The sequence below is a fragment of the Anthonomus grandis genome, chromosome 20, assembly GCF_022605725.1.
Source record: "Anthonomus grandis grandis chromosome 20, icAntGran1.3, whole genome shotgun sequence".
Classification (NCBI taxonomy): Eukaryota; Metazoa; Arthropoda; class Insecta; order Coleoptera; family Curculionidae; genus Anthonomus; species Anthonomus grandis.
This window is the reverse complement of record NC_065565.1, coordinates 4,766,168-4,787,960: the sequence shown is the minus strand read 5'-3', so window position 1 is coordinate 4,787,960 and position 21,793 is coordinate 4,766,168. Positions and strand designations below refer to the sequence as shown.

Genomic DNA, 21,793 nt, shown 5'->3' with positions numbered 1-21,793 from the left:
ATTTTTTCCTGAAAAAACTAATAATTTTCAAAATTGTTCCTTAATGTTTTTAGAGTATTTGAGACCTTCTGAATCGTTTGGTACCACTGGAAAAGTCGTACGTTTTATAGTTTTTAAGCTACGGATTTTCAAAGTTTTTAATAAATTGTTGCATTGGCCGAAAATGGTCAACTTTGGAATTTTTTCCTGAAAAAAATAAAATTTTCAAAATTGTTCCTTAATGTTTTTAGAGTATTTGAAACCTTCTGAATCGTTTGGTACCACTGGAAAAGTGGTACGTCTTATAGTTTTTAAGCTACGGATTTTCAAAGTTTTTAATAAATTGTTGCATTGTCCAAAAATGGTCAACTTCAGAATTTTTTCCTGAAAAAACTAATAATTTTCAAAATTGTTCCTTAATGTTTTTAGAGTATTTGAGACCTTCTGAATCGTTTGGTACCACTGGAAAAGTCGTACCTCTTATAGTTTTTAAGCTACGGAGTTTCAAAGTTTTTAATAAATTGTTGCATTGTCCGAAAGTGGTCAACTTCAAATTTTTTTCCTGAAAAAAATAATAATTTTCAAAATTGTTGCTTAATATTTTTAGAGTATTTGAGACCTTCTGAATCGTTTGGTACCACTGGAAAAGTCGTACGTCTTATAGTTTTTAAACCAGAGATTTTCAAAGTTTTTAATAAATTGTTGCATTGTCCGAAAATGGTTAACTTCATAATTTTTTCCTGAAAAAAATAATAATTTTCAAAATTCTTCCTTAATGTTTTTAGAGTATTTGACACCTTCTGAATCGTTTGGTACCACTAGAAAAGTCGTCCATCTTATAGTTTTTAAACCAGAGATTTTCAAAGTTTTTAATAAATTGTTGCATTGTCCGAAAATGGTCAACTTCAGAATTTTTTCCTGAAAAAAATAATAATTTTCAAAAATGTTCTTTAACGTTTTTAGAATATTTGAGACCTTCTGAATCGTTTGGTACCACTGGAAACGTCGTCCCTCTTATAGTTTTTAAGCTACGGATTTTCAAAGTTTTTAATAAATTGTTGCATTGTCCGAAAATGGTCAACTTTGGAATTTTTTCCTGAAAAAAATTATAATTTTTAAAATTGTTCTTTAGCGTTTTTAAAATGTTTCGAACCTTCTGAATCGTTTGGTACCACTGGAAAAGTCGTACGTCTTATAGTTTTTAAGCTACGGATTTTCAAAGTTCCTAATCAATTTTTGCATTTTTTTACAGTCTGAAAATGGTCAACTTTGGAATTTTTTCCTGAAAAAACTAATAGTTTTCAAAATTGTTCCTTAATGTTTTTAGAGTATTTGAGACCTTCTGAATCGTTTGGTACCACTGGAAAAGTCGTACCTCTTATATTTTTTAAGCTACGGATTTTGAAAGTTTTTAATAAATTGTTGCATTTTCTGAAAATGGTCAACTTTGGAATTTTTTCCTGAAAAAAATTATAATTTTCAAAATTGTTGTTTAGCGTTTTTAGAATGTTTGAAGCTTTCTGAATCGTTTGGTACCACTGGAAAAGTCGTACGTCTTATAGTTTTTAAGCTACGGATTTTCAAAATTTTTAATAAATTGTTGCATTGTCCGAAAGTGGTCAACTTCAAATTTTTTTCCTGAAAAAAATAATAATTTTCAAAATTGTTCCTTAATGTTTTTAGAGTATTTAAGACTTTCTGAATCGTTTGGTACCACTGGAAACGTTGTACGTCTTATAGTTTTTAAGCTACGGATTTTCAAAGTTTCTAATAAAATTGAAAATGGTTTGAAAATGGTCAACTTTGGAATTTTTTCCTGAAAAAACTAATAATTTTCAAAATTGTTCTTTAACGTTTTTAGAATATTTGGGACCTTGTGAATCGTTTGGTACCATTGGAAAAGTCGTATCTCTTATAGTTTTTAAGCTACGAATTTTCAAAGTTTCTAGTCAATTTTTGCATTTTTTTTTACAGTCTGAAAATGGTCAACTTTGGAATTTTTTCCTGAAAAAAATAATAATTTTCAAAATTGTTCCTTAATGTTTTTAGAGTATTTGAGACCTTCTGAATCGTTTGGTACCACTGGAAAAGCCGTACGTCTTATAGTTTTTAAGCTACGGATTTTCAAAGTTTTTAATAAATTGTTGCATATTTTTTTACAGTCCAAAAATGGTCAACTTTGGAATTTTTTCCTGAAAAAACTAATAATTTTGAAAAATGCTCTTAAATGTTTTTAGAATGTTTGGAACCTTCTAAACCGTTTGGTACCACTGGAAACGTCGTACCTCTTATAGTTTCCAAGCTACGGATTTTCAAAAGTTCTAATAAAATGTTGCATATTTTTTTTACAGTCGGAAAATGGTCAACTTTGGAATTTTTTTCAGAAAAAACTAAAAATTTTCAAAATTGTTCCTTAATGTTTTTAGAGTATTTGAGACCTTCTGAATCGTTTGGTACCATTGGAAAAGTCGTACCTCGTATACTTTTTTAACTCCAGATTTTCAAAGTTTTTAATAAATTGTTGCATTGTCCGAAAGTGGTCAACTTCAGAATTTTTTCCTGAAAAAAATAATTATTTTCAAAATTGTTCTTTAGCGTTTTTAGAATGTTTGAAGCTTTCTGAATCGTTTGGTACCACTGGAAACGTCGTACGTCTTATAGTTTTCAATCTGCGGTATTTCAAAGTTTGTAATTAAATTTTGCAAATTTTTTTGTTAACATAGAAAAAATTGTTTTCTATCATTTTTGAAATATCTTAACCTTTCTTAAGAGGTAAGTCTAAAGTTAATCTTCCTTGAGATACCGTGTCTTTACAACATACTACCACGAAACGTGAGAAATAGCGTTAACGGGATCACACTCGACACTAAAACACATACGTCCCCTGCGATTTTACGTTTAGTTAAGGTGCCTTAGAGAAATAAATTACCCCAAAATCCTTTACTCGGGAACTAACCATTGTACAGGTGAGACCCCCCCTTCCCCATATCCCACACCTGACAATAGGGACAATATAACCGACGAATTTCCCCCTTTTTTTATTTCGACAGATTAATCCCCCGCACCCGACAGGCGGAGCTGGTGCGTCGCCGGGTGGAAAACTCCCGCACCCAGAGACGCCTCAACGCGCCCTCCACCTCCGCCGGCCAAGTGCGGCAACACCGCGCGACGAGCACCACCGGCGGCGCGAAAAAAAAGCGACGCAAAACGAAAAAACGTAAAAAACGCGCGAAACGCGTCACCACCGTGTGGGTCCTGAACGAGTTCGGGGAGGCCGTCGCGCAAACTAAACGGGTCAGACGTAAAAAACGCCCTAAAAGAAAATCGTCGAAAATAAACGAAAAATCGACGAAAAAACGACTTTCCGCACAACTAGGCATCTGCGCGCCATCGCACTCCGATCAAATTTTACCGGACATTAAAGTCACCGGTGAGAGCGGTTCGATCCGGCAACAACGCTTTCGAGCGGGGATCCCCCAGTTGGACCTGTTTGGCACCACCAATCGCCTGGACGATTACGTCCCCTCGGGCGGGGAAGACGAAACGACCGGACGTGAGGACACTTTGGTGTCCAGACGCGTCAACCCCTTGAGGAGGGTTATGAGACATAAGGCGTCCATCGTCGACCATAATTCAACTGTGTCGAGCTCTACGGACATCCTGGACAGCATCATGCAGTCGCAAGAGATTCTATTGTCCAAGGACACCGTTCTGTCCGTAGTGGACTCCAGTGGCAAATTAAAATGCACCAAAAAATCAGAGAATAACAATCAAGCGGGCACACCTGATCTGAACCCCGTTGATTTCAGTAGGCCGGACTTCGGGTCCTTTAGGGCCAAAGAGGTTCCGCTGAATGACCGATACAACTCGGGCGGGTACAGACCGAACAACCGCTATTGGCAAAACAATCAAAGAAACTGGCAAAATAATCAGGGAGGCAGATATCGGTCGAATTATCATCAACATCAACATCAGGCCCCAACCGGTTTCGGACGTAACAGCAGTAACCATCCTCAGGAGGAGTCTTACAACAACGACACACCTCAGGATTACACTCAAAGGACTTTGTGCGAGGCGGAGGAGGAAGAAAAGGACAAGGACAGCAACGAGGCGGTGGACATCTATTGCGACATAGAGGAACCACCTGAAATCGGGTCGACGAGTCAAGAGTACCGACCCCCCCCCTCCCCGCAGATGACGGAGCCGATCGGAAACGAGGAGGAGGACAACGATTCCGAGTCGGGCATGGTCATCGACACGGACCCGGTGTCCTCTACGGCCTACAGCCCCGGCCACCCCACCTACAGCCCCTCGCAGAACTACAGCCCGGGGGCGCCGACCTACAGCCCCGCCCGTAGTAACAGTACCGAACCCGCTCCGCAAGAGGTGGTCGAACCGCCCGCGAGCGGTTTCGAACGCTTACAGCGAGAGTTGGCTTCCGGTTACGAGTCTCTGCAGCGCGAAATCGCTTCCGGTTACGACGAGCTACAGAAAGAGTTCGCTTCCGGTTTCAAGGAGTTTCAACGCGACGAGGAACTCGTTTCCGGTCGGGGGGAGGAGGACGTGGTGACGAACATCCCCGTACCCCCGGAAATTGACAATTCAAACGTCCCTTGTCCTCCGGTCAAGGAGAGCGCCGACGATTTGGGGGAAAATCAATCGGATCTGAATCGGGAGATCGGGGGGGCCACTGATTTAAGGGAAAATCAAACGGACCCAAGTCGGGAGATCGGGGGGGCCAGAGTTTTAAGCCAAGTGGATATCTCAGTTATTTCGAACCCTCCTGCCCTGGATACTAGTGACCTCTTGAACGTTAGTGCGACAAACCCTAATCGGGACGAGGAGGAATTATCCGACGACGGGTGTCCTAACTTCAGTATTTACTCGAAACAAAGCAAAACGGTCGCTTTGACAACCGATTTATCTCTGCCTGCACCTAAACAGCCGGTTTTAGGGGACATTGACTCGATAACTGATGAGTCCCGATCAGAACCGGCCACGCCTCAGAAAGTGACGGTGGAAAAAACCGGTTCTGATCCTCGTTTGATGAAAAAGGGTTGGAACTTGGGAGCCTTGTACAGTGACTCTGAGGATGAAACGGTTGTGAAGAAATCCGGCCAGTTTGGCATCAATGACTTGAAGGATATGACAGAGGAGATCTTGAGTGAGGAGGAGAGAAGCTATACGCCGCTGGTGCAAGAGAGAGAGAGGGAGAACTTGGACACCGAAATGATCTCCGATGAGGAGGACAAAAATGACTTCGATGAGTCTCAAGAGTTAAAAGTGGTCTCGGATGCGGATGCTTTGGAAATAAACGCTAAAGAGTCCGAGATTGACTTTACCAGACCCGATGAGTTCGAGGAGGGGGAGATTGTCGATAAAACAAAGGCCGCCTTAGCAGAAAAGGCCTCTGATGAGAAGAAAGAGGTCAACAACAAGAAGAAGAAGAAGAAAAAAAGCGACCCAGGAAGCTTGGCCAACAAGGAGAACGTGGAGGGGCAAGAAGAACAGTTTAAGAAACTGAGCAAGAGCACCAAGGAGCGCAACTATCGCGACAAGGACAAACGATCGCGCTCCAAATCCCTCGACAAGGACAGCAGCAATAACAGTAAAAAAAAGAAAGAGAAACGCAAAGAATTGGAGAGGTACAACGTGCGCGCGATCATCGCGGAAAAACCGAGACCCCCACCGAAAGACCAGTTCGGCCGCGACGTTCGGACCTCCTTGTCTAGGAGCCGCTCCTACACCCCCCCGGTGACCCAAACCCCGCCCTCGCGGGCCCCCACCACACCCGTCAAACAACGCAAATCAAGGTCGGCGTCCCCCCGCGGAAGGACCCCGCCGAGGAAAAGGTCGCGCTCCAAGTCCAAGGATAAGAAGCGCAAAGGTCGCGCGAGACGTTCAAGGTCGCGCGGACGCAAGCGCGAAAGATCGAAGACGAAAAAGCGAAAAGAGAGCGCGAAACGTCGGAAATCCAAGGGGGCGAAAAAGAGACGCAGGAGCAGATCGAGGACGCGCTCGGTCTCTGTTAGACGGAGGCGCGAGTGGACGCCGTCCTTGTCGCGCTCGTTAAGCCCCCCCTCGCCCTCCTGGACCCCCCCGAGGAGCCAGAACCTCACCGTCATATTAAACAACGAGGGGGCGAAAAAGAAAAAGGACAAACGCGCTAAAGATAAACAACGTAGCGAGGAGGTGGCGAGTAAAAAAAGACGAAGGGAGCGAGATCGGACCCCGCCGCCGTCCAAAGAGGTCTTCGCCTCCGGTGACAATATTTTAGTCAGCGTCAGTTTTAATAACGAGAGTGAGACGAGAGAAGTGAGAGGGAAAAAGAGCGCCGCCGCGATAGAAAGAAACCGGGAGAGGAGGAACAAAAATCGCGCGGACCTAAGTGGGGTGAAACCGGTGGCCATTATCGACCTGGACCGGTCCCCCTTCCAGGAGCTGCCCCCCTCCCCAAAAGACGTCATCGTATTGAGCGATAGCGATAATAACGAGGCGGAAATGGGGGGGGACGTGCAGAATAACTTGTGCGACTCCTCACAGCAGGTGGCCAGTCCGGAGGTGACCCCCAGTTACCCGATGGGGCCCAAGACGCCTCCCGAACCGAGCGTTAAGTTCGCCTTAAATGCTAAACCGGCTCAGTTGCGTGCTATTAACAACCCCTTGCACGACCCCTTGGAGACTATTGAGGAGGAGGAACCCGCTGAGGAGTTGGGCGGGGCGCATAAGGGCCCTAATACGCCTCCGGAGGAGCCTCCCACGTCACCGCCGAGCTCCCCGGACGCTTACGACCCGTTTGAGCCTACTAAGAGCAGGTCACCCACGCCGGAACCGCGTGAGGACCAAAAAGACGAGGACAGACAGAACCAGAATCCAATAATTGAGAAGAACTCGTCAAACATGGACCTCGAAACTAGTGGACAAACGCCTGATATAATCCGCTCCCTGACACCTCCAATGCCCGATATACAACCGGCGGATTCTCAGAGTAGCATCCAAGAGATCATCGAAACCTCGTGTTCGCCCCCTAAAAATCAACTGCAACCCCCTGGTAATAATAACGGGAAACCAGTGGGGCAAACTGCGCCCTTCAACACATCTACGGTGCAAACCACTTTGGTGTCCTCCACGCCTGTTTCGAGCACGATAACCGTCTCCAGGATTAACATTCTCAGTTCGTCGCTGATCACTCAATCGTCCGCGGTGCCTCAGAGGGTCCTACTCGCCAATCAGGCGACGAAACCGGTGGCGAAATCCGCCCCGATAAAACCTCAACTCGCGACCAATAAGAAATCGTCAACAGTAAAAAACGGCAACAGTTTGGACGACGTTAATTTGGACTTTGAGTCTCCTTACTCGCCGGGGTCGAGTGACTACGAGGACCTCTTTGAGCCGCCCAGTGAACCGGTCAAACCGAAGTCTACGAAGGTTAAATCGGGTAAGAAAGCGGGCGGTTCGGTGTTCGATAATTTGTTCGGGTCGCCGCCGGTTTATAATAAGGCGAAGAAGAAGGGTGGGGGAGGCGGCAAGAAGATGAGCAACAAAACGAAACACGTGGGAGTGAAGATCGACGATGATAGTCTGAAGATCTTGGAGGAGTTGCCCAATTCCGCCGTGGAGATGCAGGTAAAAGATAAGGTGAGTGTTGTATGGGTGTCGTTAGTGTAGTTTGGTGGGGGTAGAAGTGGTGGTGGGTGTTGTTGTAACGGGTGTCGCGCTATGAATGGGTCTTGGACTACTTGGACGTCTTCGTGTTTGATTTTTTTACTCTGAAAATATTCGGTTTTTTAAATTTTTTATTGATACACTTTTTGTGCTAAATTAAATATCCTCTTCATTAATCTAAATTTCATGAAAATCGGTGGGAAATTGAGGAAATTATTCCTGTTTTTCTACTTGGGAGTCCTATTAATTTTACACAATTTTTCGTGTTTAATTTTTTGTGAAAATATTCAGTTTTTCAAATTTTTTATAGATACACTTTTTGTTCTAAATTAAATACCCTGTCCAATAATCCAACTTTCATGAAAATCGGTGAGAAATTGAGGGTATTATTCCTGTTTTTCTATACTTGGAAGTCCTATTAATTTTACACAATTTTTCATATTTAATTTTTTACTCTGAAAATATCCAGTTTTTCAATTTTTTTATAGATACACTTTTTGTTTTAAATTAAATATCCTCTACATTAATCCTACTTTCATGAAAATCGGTGAGAAATTGAGGGAATTATTCCTGTTTTCCTACTTGGGAGTCATTAATTTTACACAATTTTTCACATTTATTTTTTTACTCTGAAAATATTCAGTTTTTCAATTTTTTTATAGATACACTTTTTGTTCTAAATTAAATACCCTGTCCAATAATCCAACTTTCATGAAAATCGGTGGAAAATTGAGGGAATTATTCTTGTTTTTCTACTTGGGAGTCCTATTAATTTTACGCATTTTTCCATTTTTAATTTTTTACTTTGAAAATATTCAGTTTTTCAATTTTTTTATAGATACACTTTTTGTTTTAAATTAAATACCCTGTTCACTAATTTAATTTTCATGAAAATCGGTGGGAAATTAAGGGAATTATACCTGTTTTCCTACTTGGGAGTCATTAATTTTACACAATTTTTCACATTTATTTTTTTTACTCTGAAAATATTCAGTTTTTCAATTTTTTTATAGATACACTTTTTGTTCTAAATTAAATACCCTGTCCAATAATCCAACTTTCATGAAAATCGGTGGAAAATTGAGGGAATTATTCCTGTTTTTCTACTTTGGAGCCCTATTAATTTTACACATTTTTTCATATTTATTTTTTTACTCTGAAAATATTCAGTTTTTCAATTTTTTTATAGACACACTTTTTGTTCTAAATTAAATATCCTATCCAATAATCCAACTTTCATGAAAATCGGTGAGAAATTGACGGAATTATTCCTGTTTTCCTACTTGGGAGTCCTATTAATTTTACAAATTTTTTCATATTTAATTTTTTACTCTGAAAATATTCAGTTTTTCAATTTTTTTTATAGATACACTTATTGTTCTAAATTAAATATCCTGTCCAACAATCTAACTTTCATGGAAATCGGTGGGAAATTGAGGGAATTATTCCTGTTTTTCTATACTTGGGAGTCCTATTAATTTTCCGCACTTTTTCTTCTGTAAAGTGTCAATTTTTGGCAAAAATAGGAGAAAACTTGATGCTTTGCCAGAAGTTGGTGTTCCTCACCCAACCAACGCGCGATAGTTAAATAAACGTTTATTTTTGGTGTACACACTGGGTACTTTTTTGGTTGAACTTCAACTATAAATATCGGACAAAATGTCCACGTGGTATACGTTGCGGAATTTAATATTACGTTTGTGTTATTGACGTTTAACGAGAAGGTTTACTACATGTAAAAAACACGTTTTTTATTAACCCTACCCTTACCCCCCCCACCCACCCCACACAACTTACCAGTAAGAAATTGTTTTCAAAAATCTTTGTTTTTCATATCTAATCTATAACACAGTTTGTTTATTTAAATTTAATATAATTTTATATCTGTATATTAATAAATATTTAATACATAAACAATGCTATTAGATTAAATATTATGGACAAAAAACGGTGATTTTTCGAAAGAATTTCTTACTGGTCAAATGTTTGGGGTGGGTGGGGGGGGGTAAGGGTTGTTTTGATGAAAAACAATGTTTCTGCAGAAAATATTTATGAATTTAATATTATGTTTATAATATTCACGTTTAACAAAAAAGTTTATTACATGTTAATAATATACAATTATTATTTCATTGGTATATATATATACAGGGTGTTTGGCGGAGGATTAGCCAAACTTGGTGGGCATATAGATAGGCTCAGATAGAAGATATTTTCTTAATAAACTTGTGTTCTAAAAGTCTCGGGTTTTTTTATATCATTGATTTTGTGTTATTTTCAAGATTTTCAAAAAATTATGCCTTTAGACATCTTTAAATTTTTTCAGCATATTTTTCACGTTTTTTTTACATTTGTATTTAGTCTGTAATGTATCCTGAATCTAAAAAAATCAATATCAAGTACAAATAATACCGAAATAATTCGTTTTGAGCTCAAAAAGTTAATACAAGTAGCAAAAAAAGTTATGAAAGGTAACTTTAACTTGACGCAAAAAAAAACAACTAAAATCTATCAAGATGTTCAGGTAGTTTTAAAAACATCTCCAGTTAATACTCTTTTCAATGATATACGATGTGTAACACAAAGCCGACTAACTTGGCACAATCATGACTTTAAAGGACAATAAAGTAAAAAGAAAAATATTTTTTTAATTTTATGTATTTATTTCAAAATTACAAATTTTATTAAAACTGCGCTCCCCTGGCTCTAATACATGCCCTACATCGCCGTCGCATTTCTACTGTCGTAAGGCGAAGTAGCTTAAGCTTAATTTGAAATTCATCACCCGTTGCGCATGTGAAGATTGTTCTGTACGTTTCATACGAGACTTTAGCATTTAGATGCTTTTCCTTAAAGAGGTTAAACATCTTTTTGATTATAAGTTCTTCTGGTAAATAGGTCTTTTTTGTATCTTTTAGACTATAGTCGCTCCGACGACCCTTAAAACTTTTGATGTGGTCACATACCAAACCTTTTGTTAAGTCGTCCAGCTTCCTATGAGTTGCACTATGCTTTCCACGTCTGTCCAGGAGCTGCACCACTTTGGTTGAGGCTTTCCTTTATATAATTTATTTTATTTTTTGTAATCCCATGAATGAAACCGGAATGTCACCATCGTGAACTCGAACTCGATACGCATAACTTGCATCATGGACGTAAGACTGTAATTAAACCAGCTAAATAATAATTTTGCTCATCGTGAGAGCTCAGAGCGTTAAATCTCAATATTTTTGCTCTTTGCGCCTCATTAAGTACCTCAAAGCACTTTAATCTTAAGCAATGACAAGGCTGTCCAGCTTCATGAGTTGATAACTTTAACATTTTAGAGACCTCTGACATCCGACCGGTTCTCTTTCTTTTTTTTGAAGGCATAATTTTGTTCTCAACGGATCCCTCCGAATCACTATTAGCCATAATGGTTTATTATTAATCACACAAATAAGAAGTCGCACTTTTGCTGTTACAATAATACTGACGCGTTTTTTAAAAATGAATATTGCAGCCGGTTTATTTACATGACATCGCTGGTTTTTTCCCTGGACGTTTGGACTAAGCTGGTTTTTACTCGGTACGCTCTATTTTAGATACTAATTTACGCAAGACTACGGTGGTTGTTTCCCGGTTTTAGTACTCTAAAATAAGCGTCTTCATTCGAAGTATTCAATGGCGCCTCTACCGAGATTTTCAATAAAAAGTGACATATCTGGTTTTTTCCCTGTACCCTTCAAATATGTGATAAAATGACCCCGATATCACATATATGCCACTGTATAACATACAATAAACTTTTCATACACGTAATATATATCTTATAAAGTAATATTGGAATATCATACACAAGGAAATTTAGAAAAAATATAAAATATATTAACGTGTATGACACACAATAATTATACCAGATAAGATATACAAATAAAAAAACTCAAGAATACAAATTTGCTCAAAACTAAACAAGAATTTAAGAAATAAAATTTACGATAAACCCCATATGAACGCCATTGGTAAAATTTATTTATTATTTTTTTTTAATTAATTTAAGTAAGACGTATAGAACATGCATTCATTTAAAAAAAAATTCTTACTTTTTATTGGGGAATGACCTTGTAAAGTGTGTCGCTAGTATGTAGGAATTCCTGTTAAAGTTTAAACTCATTATATATATGTATATATACAGTGCATCCCAAAAGTTATGTCTAAATTCATTTAAAATTCACGGGTGTGTTCGAAAAAAAACGCTCGGACCCGTCGATTTTTATTTCAAGTTGCGCATTTTTGTACGTGAAGTTTGTATATACAGGGTTGCTCAAAAATAAATTACGACCATCAACTTCATTTTTTCAAATGAAAGCACCTTCTTTTTATTTTATCTTTGAATTTCGCGTGGAATTCTACGTATGTTTGATGCATCATGTCTTATACCTAAAGAATTAAACAGTTATCGAAAAAAAGACGATTCCTGTAACAAATAAAAAAAGATCAAAAATTAAGTTAAATGTTTAAAATGGTTGCCATTCACGGCTTGACAATATCCAAGGCGATCAATAAAGTCTCGTTCCACATTTTCAATAATTTCCGGAGTTATGGCGCGCACTTCTCCTTCCTATCCACCGATTGCGAAAGGTTTCATCCAAAAATGTACGCATAGTATGGAGGAGCGCCATCTTGCTGGAAAATTAGTTCTTCGTCAGGATAATCTGGGTCCAATGGATTTGGAAATAAAGCTAGTAATGCTGGAACTAATTCAAATTGAAGAAAATCGAGATACACCTGTCCCGTTAAAGTCTGTTCAAAGCAAAAGGGACCTATTACTCTTCCGCGCACTATTCCACACCACACATTTAGTTTTTGAGGGTACTGGGTGTTTACCTCCATCATCCAATGCGGATTTTCTGTTGCCCAATATCGACAATTTTGTCTGTTCACACTACCATCCAAACAGAACTTGGCTTCATCGGAAAAAATAATATTTGTTACTAAATTATTATTTAGATTGCACATGTTTTGTAAGCGTTCACAAAACTCATTTCGCCTATCGAAATCGTCATCAAATAACACTTGCACAGGAATAACTTTGTAGGGGTGATATTTATAGATTTCGCCATGTGTAATTTGCCCCAATCTGCGACAGAGGAGTGCATGGATTTTCTTCCAAAGAAAGCAAAACGTCAAGTTGTTCATTTTCATCTCGAGCAGGACGACCAGATTTCGTCAGATCTCTAACATGACCGAATTCTCTAAATTTAGCCTGTATTCTACTCAACACCTTTTGACATATCGGAGGACGGATTTCATTGAATAATTGAGCAGCTTCTCTTTGAGTACGTATTCTATCAGCAAACCCAATCATGCACAGAATTTCTATTTTTTCTCGTTCCGTTAACTTTACCATTGTGAAAACCGCAACTTTGCTCGTACACTTCACACTTGACAATATCTGTTTGGTGTACAACTGTCATACAGTCTCTATGAAAATACACGGTCACCAGCCAACAATAAAAAAACACGAATGAATGGAATTGGTCCGAGCGTTTTTTTTTCGAACACACCCCTGAATTTTAAATGAATTTAGACATAACTTTTGGGATGCACTGTATATACAATATAATCTTCAAAAAAATACTACTCACACTAATTTTCTATGTTTTCGGACCTGTATAATTTATATCCCTTGGTAGATATATAGAAGAAATGATCTTGTTTTACTACGTAAGTAATTTCATTTTTAGCGCAATCGAGTGTTATAATAACTAGTCCAACGAAAACCGAACGATCATCAAATATATCCCGAATTTAATAAACTTTCTTGTTTCCTAGTTCCTTAAGAAGCTGAACAGGCAAGAGCGCGTTGTGGAAGAAGTCAAGCTGGTTCTAAAACCGTTTTACAACAAGAAGAAAATTACGAAGGACGAGTACAAAGACATTATGCGACGAGCAGTACCCAAGGTAAGTTTCCTTGCTACTAATACACACAAACATTCATAAATTAACCTAAAAAACACTTTAATAATTATTTGCAATATAAAAATAACCGATTGAACTGTTGAAACAATAAGTGGCCTCCTGATACTCCTGACCTAACCTCTCTTGATAATTTTTCTATGGGGTTTTCTAAACGTCACAAAAAAACCTTTGGAGTATTTTTTCTGCAATTTATTACAAGAAATGGTAAGCAGTGTCCAAATTCACGTCAGTATATTCTTATATCAAAAAACATGTCTTATTAATGGTTAAATTTTTCAAATAATGGCACTATTGACAGATGTGTATCTGAATCTGCTGGTCCCTTGTAACTTGCATCTCAGGTTTTCCAATGTATGGAGCATCTCAATTCTTTGAGTTCCTCAAAATATTAAAGGTCTTTCATTAGTTTTCATCAACATATAAACATAAATTATTGATATCTATTATCTTAATGCTCTGTTTATTAAGTTTTAGAGCTCTTATCTAAGGAACATCCCTTACGCTCATCTTACTATATTGTTAAGCTAATTCATTTATCATTAAAAGAGCCACCCTAAAGGTAATAGTTAACAGGATCTAAATCGGGTGATCGAGATGGCCCTTGATTGACCAACAAGTCAGTTACAATTTGTCTGACACTATCATGTTAAAAGTACATTCCTGCGATGTTTAAAGCTGCAGCAAGTAGGAAAACCTGCTGTTAGGAAATATTTCATATTACACTTTTATCGAGTTTTACTAATCCAAATTGGATGATTTATGTTTTAAAAGTTGCAGAACGTTAATTCAAAGCTTTTAAGAACAAAACCAAGCAAATCTGTTAATTCGAAGACAAGATATTGTACTTCACACAAAAATTATGCTCTGACTATAGGATTTTAACAAAATTTTGTATAAAAGTAGTTCTACTGCACCAATTTGTGTGATTCATGTCTTTAAATTTGCAGAATGTTAATTCAAAGCTTTTAAGGCTAAAATCAAGCAAATCTGTTAAGTAGAAGAGAAGATATTGTAATTCACACAAAAATAAGGCCCTGACTAGAGGACTTTAACAATTTTTTGTATAAAAGAAGTTCTACTGAACCAATTTCAGTGATTCATGTCTTAAAAGTTGCAGAACGTTAATCCAAAGCTTCGAAGGTCAAAATCAAGCAAATCTGTTAAATAGAAGAGAAGATATTGTAATTCACACACAAATAAGGCCCTGACTAAAGAATTTTAACAAATTTGTGTGTAAAAGAAGTTCTACTGAACCAATTTGCATGCTTTATGTCTTAAAAGTTGCAGAACGTTAATTCACAGCTTCGAAGGCCAAAATCAAGCAAATCTGTTGAATAGAAGAGAAGATATTATACTTCACACAAAAATAAGGCTCTGATTAAAGGATTTTAACAAATTTCTATATAAAAGCAGTTCTACTGAACCAATTTCAGTAATTCATGTCTTAAAAGTTTCAAAACGTTAATCCAAAGCTTTTGCCAAAAAAGCCAAAACCAAGCAAATCTGTTAATTAGAAGAGAAGTTCTTGTACCTCACACAAAAATAAGGCTCTGACTAAAGGATTTTAGCAAATTTGTGTATAAAAGCATTTCTACTGAACCAATTTGAATAATTTAGAATTATTTATTATTATTAGTCGACATTTTTGGTCATAACTTGAGAACTACTTAAGATATTTTCATAATTCTTTCAGATCATTATAGTGGGATTCCTGAGGATGGATTTGAAGGTCAACACGTCAGTCTGAGTTGAAGATTGAGGTAGTTAGGGCTGTTTTGGTTGGAGCAGTTTTTTTTTGCTACTTTCATTAACAAATTCTAACTTTACTTGAGAATTATTCTAGAAATAATGGGAATCTAATCAAAAGGTTTTACTCCAAGAAAGGCCATTTCTTACCAAATAATTTCATATGAGAACGATTCTTGTAACTCAAAAACTTGTTGAGTTAGAGGGAAATTTGTCCAACGAGGTCCCAAAGCGACCAAATAGGTTGTTTTTAGAGCGATATTGGACCAAAAATTTCAAAAATATGAGGAACGAAATTTTCAAGATTTTTGGGACAATTTTTGCAATATTCCAGGATATTGGCCTGTTTTCCTGGGACAAGATTTTCCAAATTTTAGGATCTTTGTCTCTATTCCTGGATCAAAATTTCCATTATTTTAGGGTTCTTGTGTATGGGAGGTATTTCGCAGGATCTTCTTTATTATGTTGGTATTTAGGTAAAAGGTGTATTATAGTTTTTATTATTATTATTATTATTATTATTATTATTATTATTATAAATAAATATATTGTTTAATATATAACTCCAAAAATTGTTGATAGACGAGGATGGTTTTTTTAATGCAAATTAAAATATGCGCAGAAATTATTACAAATAAAATACTTAGGTAGTAAGGTAAAAATATAAAATGATAAATGAATTTGTTAAGGAAAGTAGCAAAAAACTACCCCAACCAAAACAGCCCTAGATACCACAATTTTAAGGCCAGACTGACGTTTTTACATCCATCCTCAGGGATCCCACTATAATGGTGTGAAAGAATTATGAAAATATCTTACATGGTTCTCAAGTTATGACCAAAAATGTCGACTAATAAATAAAAAATAAAGCTCTGACTACGGGATTTTAACAAATTTGTTTATAAAAGTAGTTCTACTAAACCAATTTGAATGATTTATGTCTTAGAAGTTGCAGAACGTTAATCCAAAGCTTTTAAGGCCGGAATCATGCAAATCGCTTAATTAGAAAAGAAGATATTGCACTTCACACAAAAATAAGGCTCTGACTAGATGGTTTTAACAAATTTTTGTATAAAAGCAGTTCTACTGAACCAAATTGAGTGATTTATATCTTAAAAGTTGGAGAACGTTAATTCAAAGCTTTTAAGGCCAAAATCAATTAAATCATTAAATTAGAAGAGAAGATATTGTACTTCACACAAAAATAAGGCTTTGACTAGAGGATTTTAACAATTTTTTTTTTAAAAGTAGTTCTACTCAACCAATTTAAATGATTTATGTCTTAAAAGTCGCAGAACGTTAATTCAAAGCTTTTAAAGCCAAAATCAAGCAAATATGTTAAGTAGAAGAGAAGATATTGAACTTCACACAAAAATAAGGCCCTGACTATGGGAATTTAACAAATTTTTGTATAAAAGCAGTTCTACTGAACCAATTTAAATGATTTATGTCTTAAAAGTTGCAGAACGTTAATTCAAAGCTTTTAAGGCCAAAACCAAGCAAATCTGTTAATTAGAAGAGAAGTTATTGTACCTCACACAAAAATAAGGATCTGACTAGAGGATTTTAACAAATTTGTGTGTAAAAGGAGTTCTACTGAACCAATTTGTGTGATTCATGTCTTAAAAGTTACAGAACATTAATCCAATTCTTTTAAGGCTAAAATCAAGCAAATCTGTTAATTAGAAGAGAAGTTCTTGTACCTCACACAAAAATAAGGCTCTCACTAGAGGATTTTAAAAAATTTTTGTATAAAAGCAGTTCTACTGAGCCGATTTGAGTGATTTATATCTTAAAAGTTGCAGAACGTTAATCCAATTCTTTTAAGGCTAAAATCAAGCAAATCGGTTAATTAGAAGAGAAGTTATTGTACTTCACACAAAAATTATGCTCTAATTAAAGGATTTTAACAAATTTTTGTATAAAAGCAGTTCTACTGAACCAAATTGAGTGATTTATATCTTAAAAGTTGCAGAACGTTAATCCAAAGCTTTTAAGGCTAAAATCATGCAAATCTGTTAATTAGAAAAGAAGTTATTGTACTTCACACAAAAATAAGGCTCTCACTAGAGGATTTTAACAAATTTTTGTATAAAAGCAGTTCTACTGAGCCGATTTGAGTGATTCATGTCTTAAAAGTTGCAGAACGTTAATCCAAAGCTTTTAAGGCCAAAATCAAGCAAATCTGTTAAGTAGAAGAGAAGATAATGTACTTCACACAAAAATTATGCTCTGACTAGAGAAATTTAACAAATTTTTGTATAAAAGCAGTTCTACTCAACCAATTTGAATGATTCATGTCTTAAAACTTGGAAAACGTTAATCCAAAGCTTTTAAAGCCAAAATCATGCAAATCTATTAATTAGAAGAGGATATGTTGGACCTCACACAAAAATAAGGCCCTGACTAGAAGATTTTAGCTAATTTGTGTATAAAAGCATTACTACTGAACCAATTTGAATGATTTGGAATTATTTAGTATAAATATTTTTAATTTTTTTATTATTTACTGTGAGCTATTCATGCCTGTTGTACGAGACCTATATCAACAATTTTTACATTCCACCCTACATTTCGGCACCGCTCTAATATTGTAGTTATGGATTTAGCACCCTTTTTTGAGTTGGAAATCTTTGGATGTGATTCCTGACGATTAATTTGAGGGTCAAAACGGCAGGGTGAGTTAAAAATTGTTGTAGCTATATTGGAAATACAAGATTTTTATTCGTTAATCGTCATTTTTGGTCATAACTTGAGAACCACTTAAGATATTTTCATAATTCTTTCAGATCATTATAGTGGGATTCCTGAGGAGGGATCCTACTATAATCGTCAGTCTGGCCTAAAAATTGAGGTATCTAGGGCTGTTTTGGTCGGGGTAGTTGTTGTTGTGCTACATTCCTTAACAAATTCATTTATCATTTTATATTTTTATCTTACTACCTACGAATTTTATTTGTAATAATTGCTGCGCATATTTTAATTTGCATAAAAAAAAACCATCCACGTCTATCAACAATTTTCGGAGTTATATATTAAACAATATATTTATTTATAATAGTAATAATAATTAAAAACTATAATACACCTTTTACCTAAAGACCAACATAATAAAGAAGAACCTGCGAAATACCTCCCATACACAAAAACCCTAAAATAATGAAAATTTTGATCCTGGAATTGAGACAAAGATCCTGAAATCTGGAAAATCTTGTCCCAGGAAAACGGGCCAATATCCTGGAATATTGCAAAAATTGTCCCAATTTTGTTCCTCATATTTTTGAAATTTTTGGTCCAATATCGCTCTAAAAACTCCATATTTGGTCACTTTGGGACCTCGTTGGACAAGTTTCCCTCTAACTCAACAAGTTTTTGAGTTACAAGAATCGTTCTCATATGAAATTGTTTGGTAAGAAATGGCCTTTCTTGGAGTAAAATCATGTTCCTTATTTCTTGAATAATTCTCAAGTAAAGTTAGAATTTGTTAATGAAAGTAGCCAAAAAACTGCTCCAACCAAAACAGCCCTAGTTACCTCAATCTTCAACTCAGACTGACGTTTTGACCTTCAAATCCATCCTCAGGAATCCCACTATAATGATCTGAAAGAATTATGAAAATAATTGTGGTTCTCAAGTTATGACCAAAAATGTCGATTAATAAATAAAAATCTTGTATTTTCAATATAGCTACCATAATTTTTAACTCAGCCTGCCGTTTTGACCCTCAAATTAATCAAGGTGCCGAAATGTAGGGTGGAATGTCAAGATTGTTGATATAGGTCTTGTACAACAGGCATAAATAGCTCACAGTAAATAACAAAAAAATTAAAAATATTTATAGTAAATAATTCTAAATCATTCAAATCGGTTCATTAGAAATGTTTTTATACAAAAATTTGTTAAAGTCCTCTAGTCAGGGCCTTATTTTTGTGTGAATTACAATATCTTCTCTTCTACTTAACAGATTTGTGTGATTTTAGCCTTAAAAGCTTTGAATTAACGTTCTGCAACTGGTTCAGTAGATTGCTTTTATACACAAATTTTCTTAAAATCCTCTAGTCACATCCTTATTTTTGTGTGAAGTACAATATCTTCTCTTCTAATTAACAGATTTGCTTGATTTTACCGTTAAAAGCTTTGAAATAAATTTGTGCAACTTTTAAGACATGAATCATTCAATTTAGTTTAGCAGAACTACTTTTACACACAAATTTGTTAAAGTCCTCCTAGTAAGGGCCTTATTTTTGTGAGATACAATATTATCTCTTCTAATTAACTCATTTAATTGATTTTTGATTTAAAAGCTTTGGACTAGCGTTCTGCAACTTTAAAGACAAAAATCAATCAAATTGCTTCACTAGAACTACTTTTATACATACATTTGTTAAAATCCTATAGTCCGAGCATAATTTTTGTGTGAAGTACAATAACTTCTCTTCTAATTAACCGATTTGCTTGATTTTAGCCTTAAAAGAATTGGATTAATGTTCTGTAACTTTTAAGACATCAATCACTTCAATTGGTTCAATAGAACTGCTTTTATACAGAAATTTGTTAAAATCCTAGTCAGATCCTTATTTTTGTGTGAGGTACAATAACTTCTCTTCTAATTAACCGATTTGCTTGATTTTGGCCTTAAAAGCTTCGGATTAACGTTCTGCAACTTTTAAGACACGAATCACTGAAATTGGTTCAGTAGGACTTCTTTTACACAATAGAAATGTGTTAAACTCCTTTAGTGAGATCTTTATTTTTGTGTGAAGTACAATATCTTCTCTTCTAATTAACAGATTTCCTCTATTTTGGCCTTAAAAGCTTTGGATTAACGTTCTACAACTTTTAAGACATGAATCATTCAAACTGGTTCAGTAGAACTACTTTTAAAAACAAATTTCTTAAAATCCTCTTGTCGGAGCTTTATTTGTTATTTATTAGCCGACATTTTTGGTCATAACTTGAGAACCACGTAAGATATTTTCATAATTCTTTCACACCATTATAGTGGGATCTCTGAGGATGCGATTTTTATTTGTAATAATTGCTGCCCATATTTTAATTTGCATAAAAAAAAACCATCCACGTCTATCAACAATTTTCGGAGTTTTCGAGTTCAAAAGACCAACATAATAAAGAAGATCCTGCGAAATACCTCCCATATACAAGAACCCTAAAATAATGGAAAGTTCTACTGAACCGATTTGACTGATATATGTCTTAAAAGTTGCAGAACATTAATTTAAAGGCTTTAAGTCCAAAACCAAGCAAATCTGTTAAGTAGAAGAGATATTGTACTTCACACAAAAATAAGACCCTGACTAACGGATTTTAAGAAATTTGTGTATAAAAGCAGTTCTACTGCACCAATTTGTGTGATTCATGTCGTAAAAGTTGCAGAACGTTAATTCAAAGCTTTTAAAGCCAAAATCAAGCAAATATGTTAAGTAGAAGAGAAGTCATTGCACCTCACACAAAAATTATGCTCTGATTATAGGATTTTAACAAATTTTTGTGTCAAAGCAGTTGTACTGAACCAATTTAAGTGATTCATGTCTTAAAAGTTACAGAACATTAATCCAATTCTTTTAAGGCTAAAATCAAGCAAATCGGTTAATTAGAAGAGAAGTTATTGGACCTCACACAAAAATAAGGCTCTGATTAAAGGATTTTAACAAATTTTTGTATAAAAGCAGTTCTACTAAACCAATTTGAATGATTCATGTCTTAAAAGTTGTAGAACGTTAATTTAAAGCTTTTAAAGCCAAAATCAAGCAAATCTGTTAATTAGAAGAGAAGATATTGTAATTCACACAAAAATAAGGCCCTGACTAGAGAATTATAACAAAAATGTGTGTAAAAGAAGTTCTACTGAACCAATTTCCGTGATTCATGTCTTAAAATTTGCAGAACGTTAATTCAAAGCTTTTAAGGCCAAAACCAAGCAAATCTGTCAAGTAGAAGAGAAGATATTGAACTTCACACAAAAATAAGGCCCTGACTATGGGAATTTAACAAATTTTTGTATAAAAGCAGTTCTACTGAACCAATTTGCATGATTCATGTCTTAAAAGTTGCAGAACGTTAATCCGAAACTTTTAAGGCTAAAATCAAGCAAATCGGTTAATTAGAAGAGAAGTTATTGTACTTCACACAAAAATTATGCTCTAATTAAAGGATTTTAACAAATTTTTGTATAAAAGCAGTTCTACTAAACCAATTTCAGTGATTCATGTCATTCATGTTAAAACTTGCAGAACGTTAAGCCAAAGCTTTTAAGGCCAAAACCAAGCAAATCTGTTAAGTAGAAGAGAAGATATCGACTGTTTACCACCAATACCTCCTAAGTGCAAGAACCTAAATTGTGCAGGAGAGACAAAAATCTTCATGATTTAAAAGTAAAAACTTGATTTTTTACTTGAAGTTATCATTTATGATTAAAATGTGG

At 35.8% G+C, this 21,793-nt stretch overlaps 1 protein-coding gene across 1 annotated transcript in view; it reads left to right on the top strand.

The window, feature by feature from the left end:
* The window catches only part of LOC126747991 (PHD and RING finger domain-containing protein 1-like), a 44,961-nt gene that overhangs the window by 17,851 nt on the left and 5,317 nt on the right, over positions 1 to 21,793 (top strand). Inside the window, exons 7-8 of the mRNA XM_050456981.1 lie at positions 3,030 to 7,617; positions 13,459 to 13,587. Coding sequence (XP_050312938.1) covers positions 3,030 to 7,617; positions 13,459 to 13,587 — 4,717 coding nt within the window. The remainder of the gene's footprint in view (positions 1 to 3,029; positions 7,618 to 13,458; positions 13,588 to 21,793) is intronic.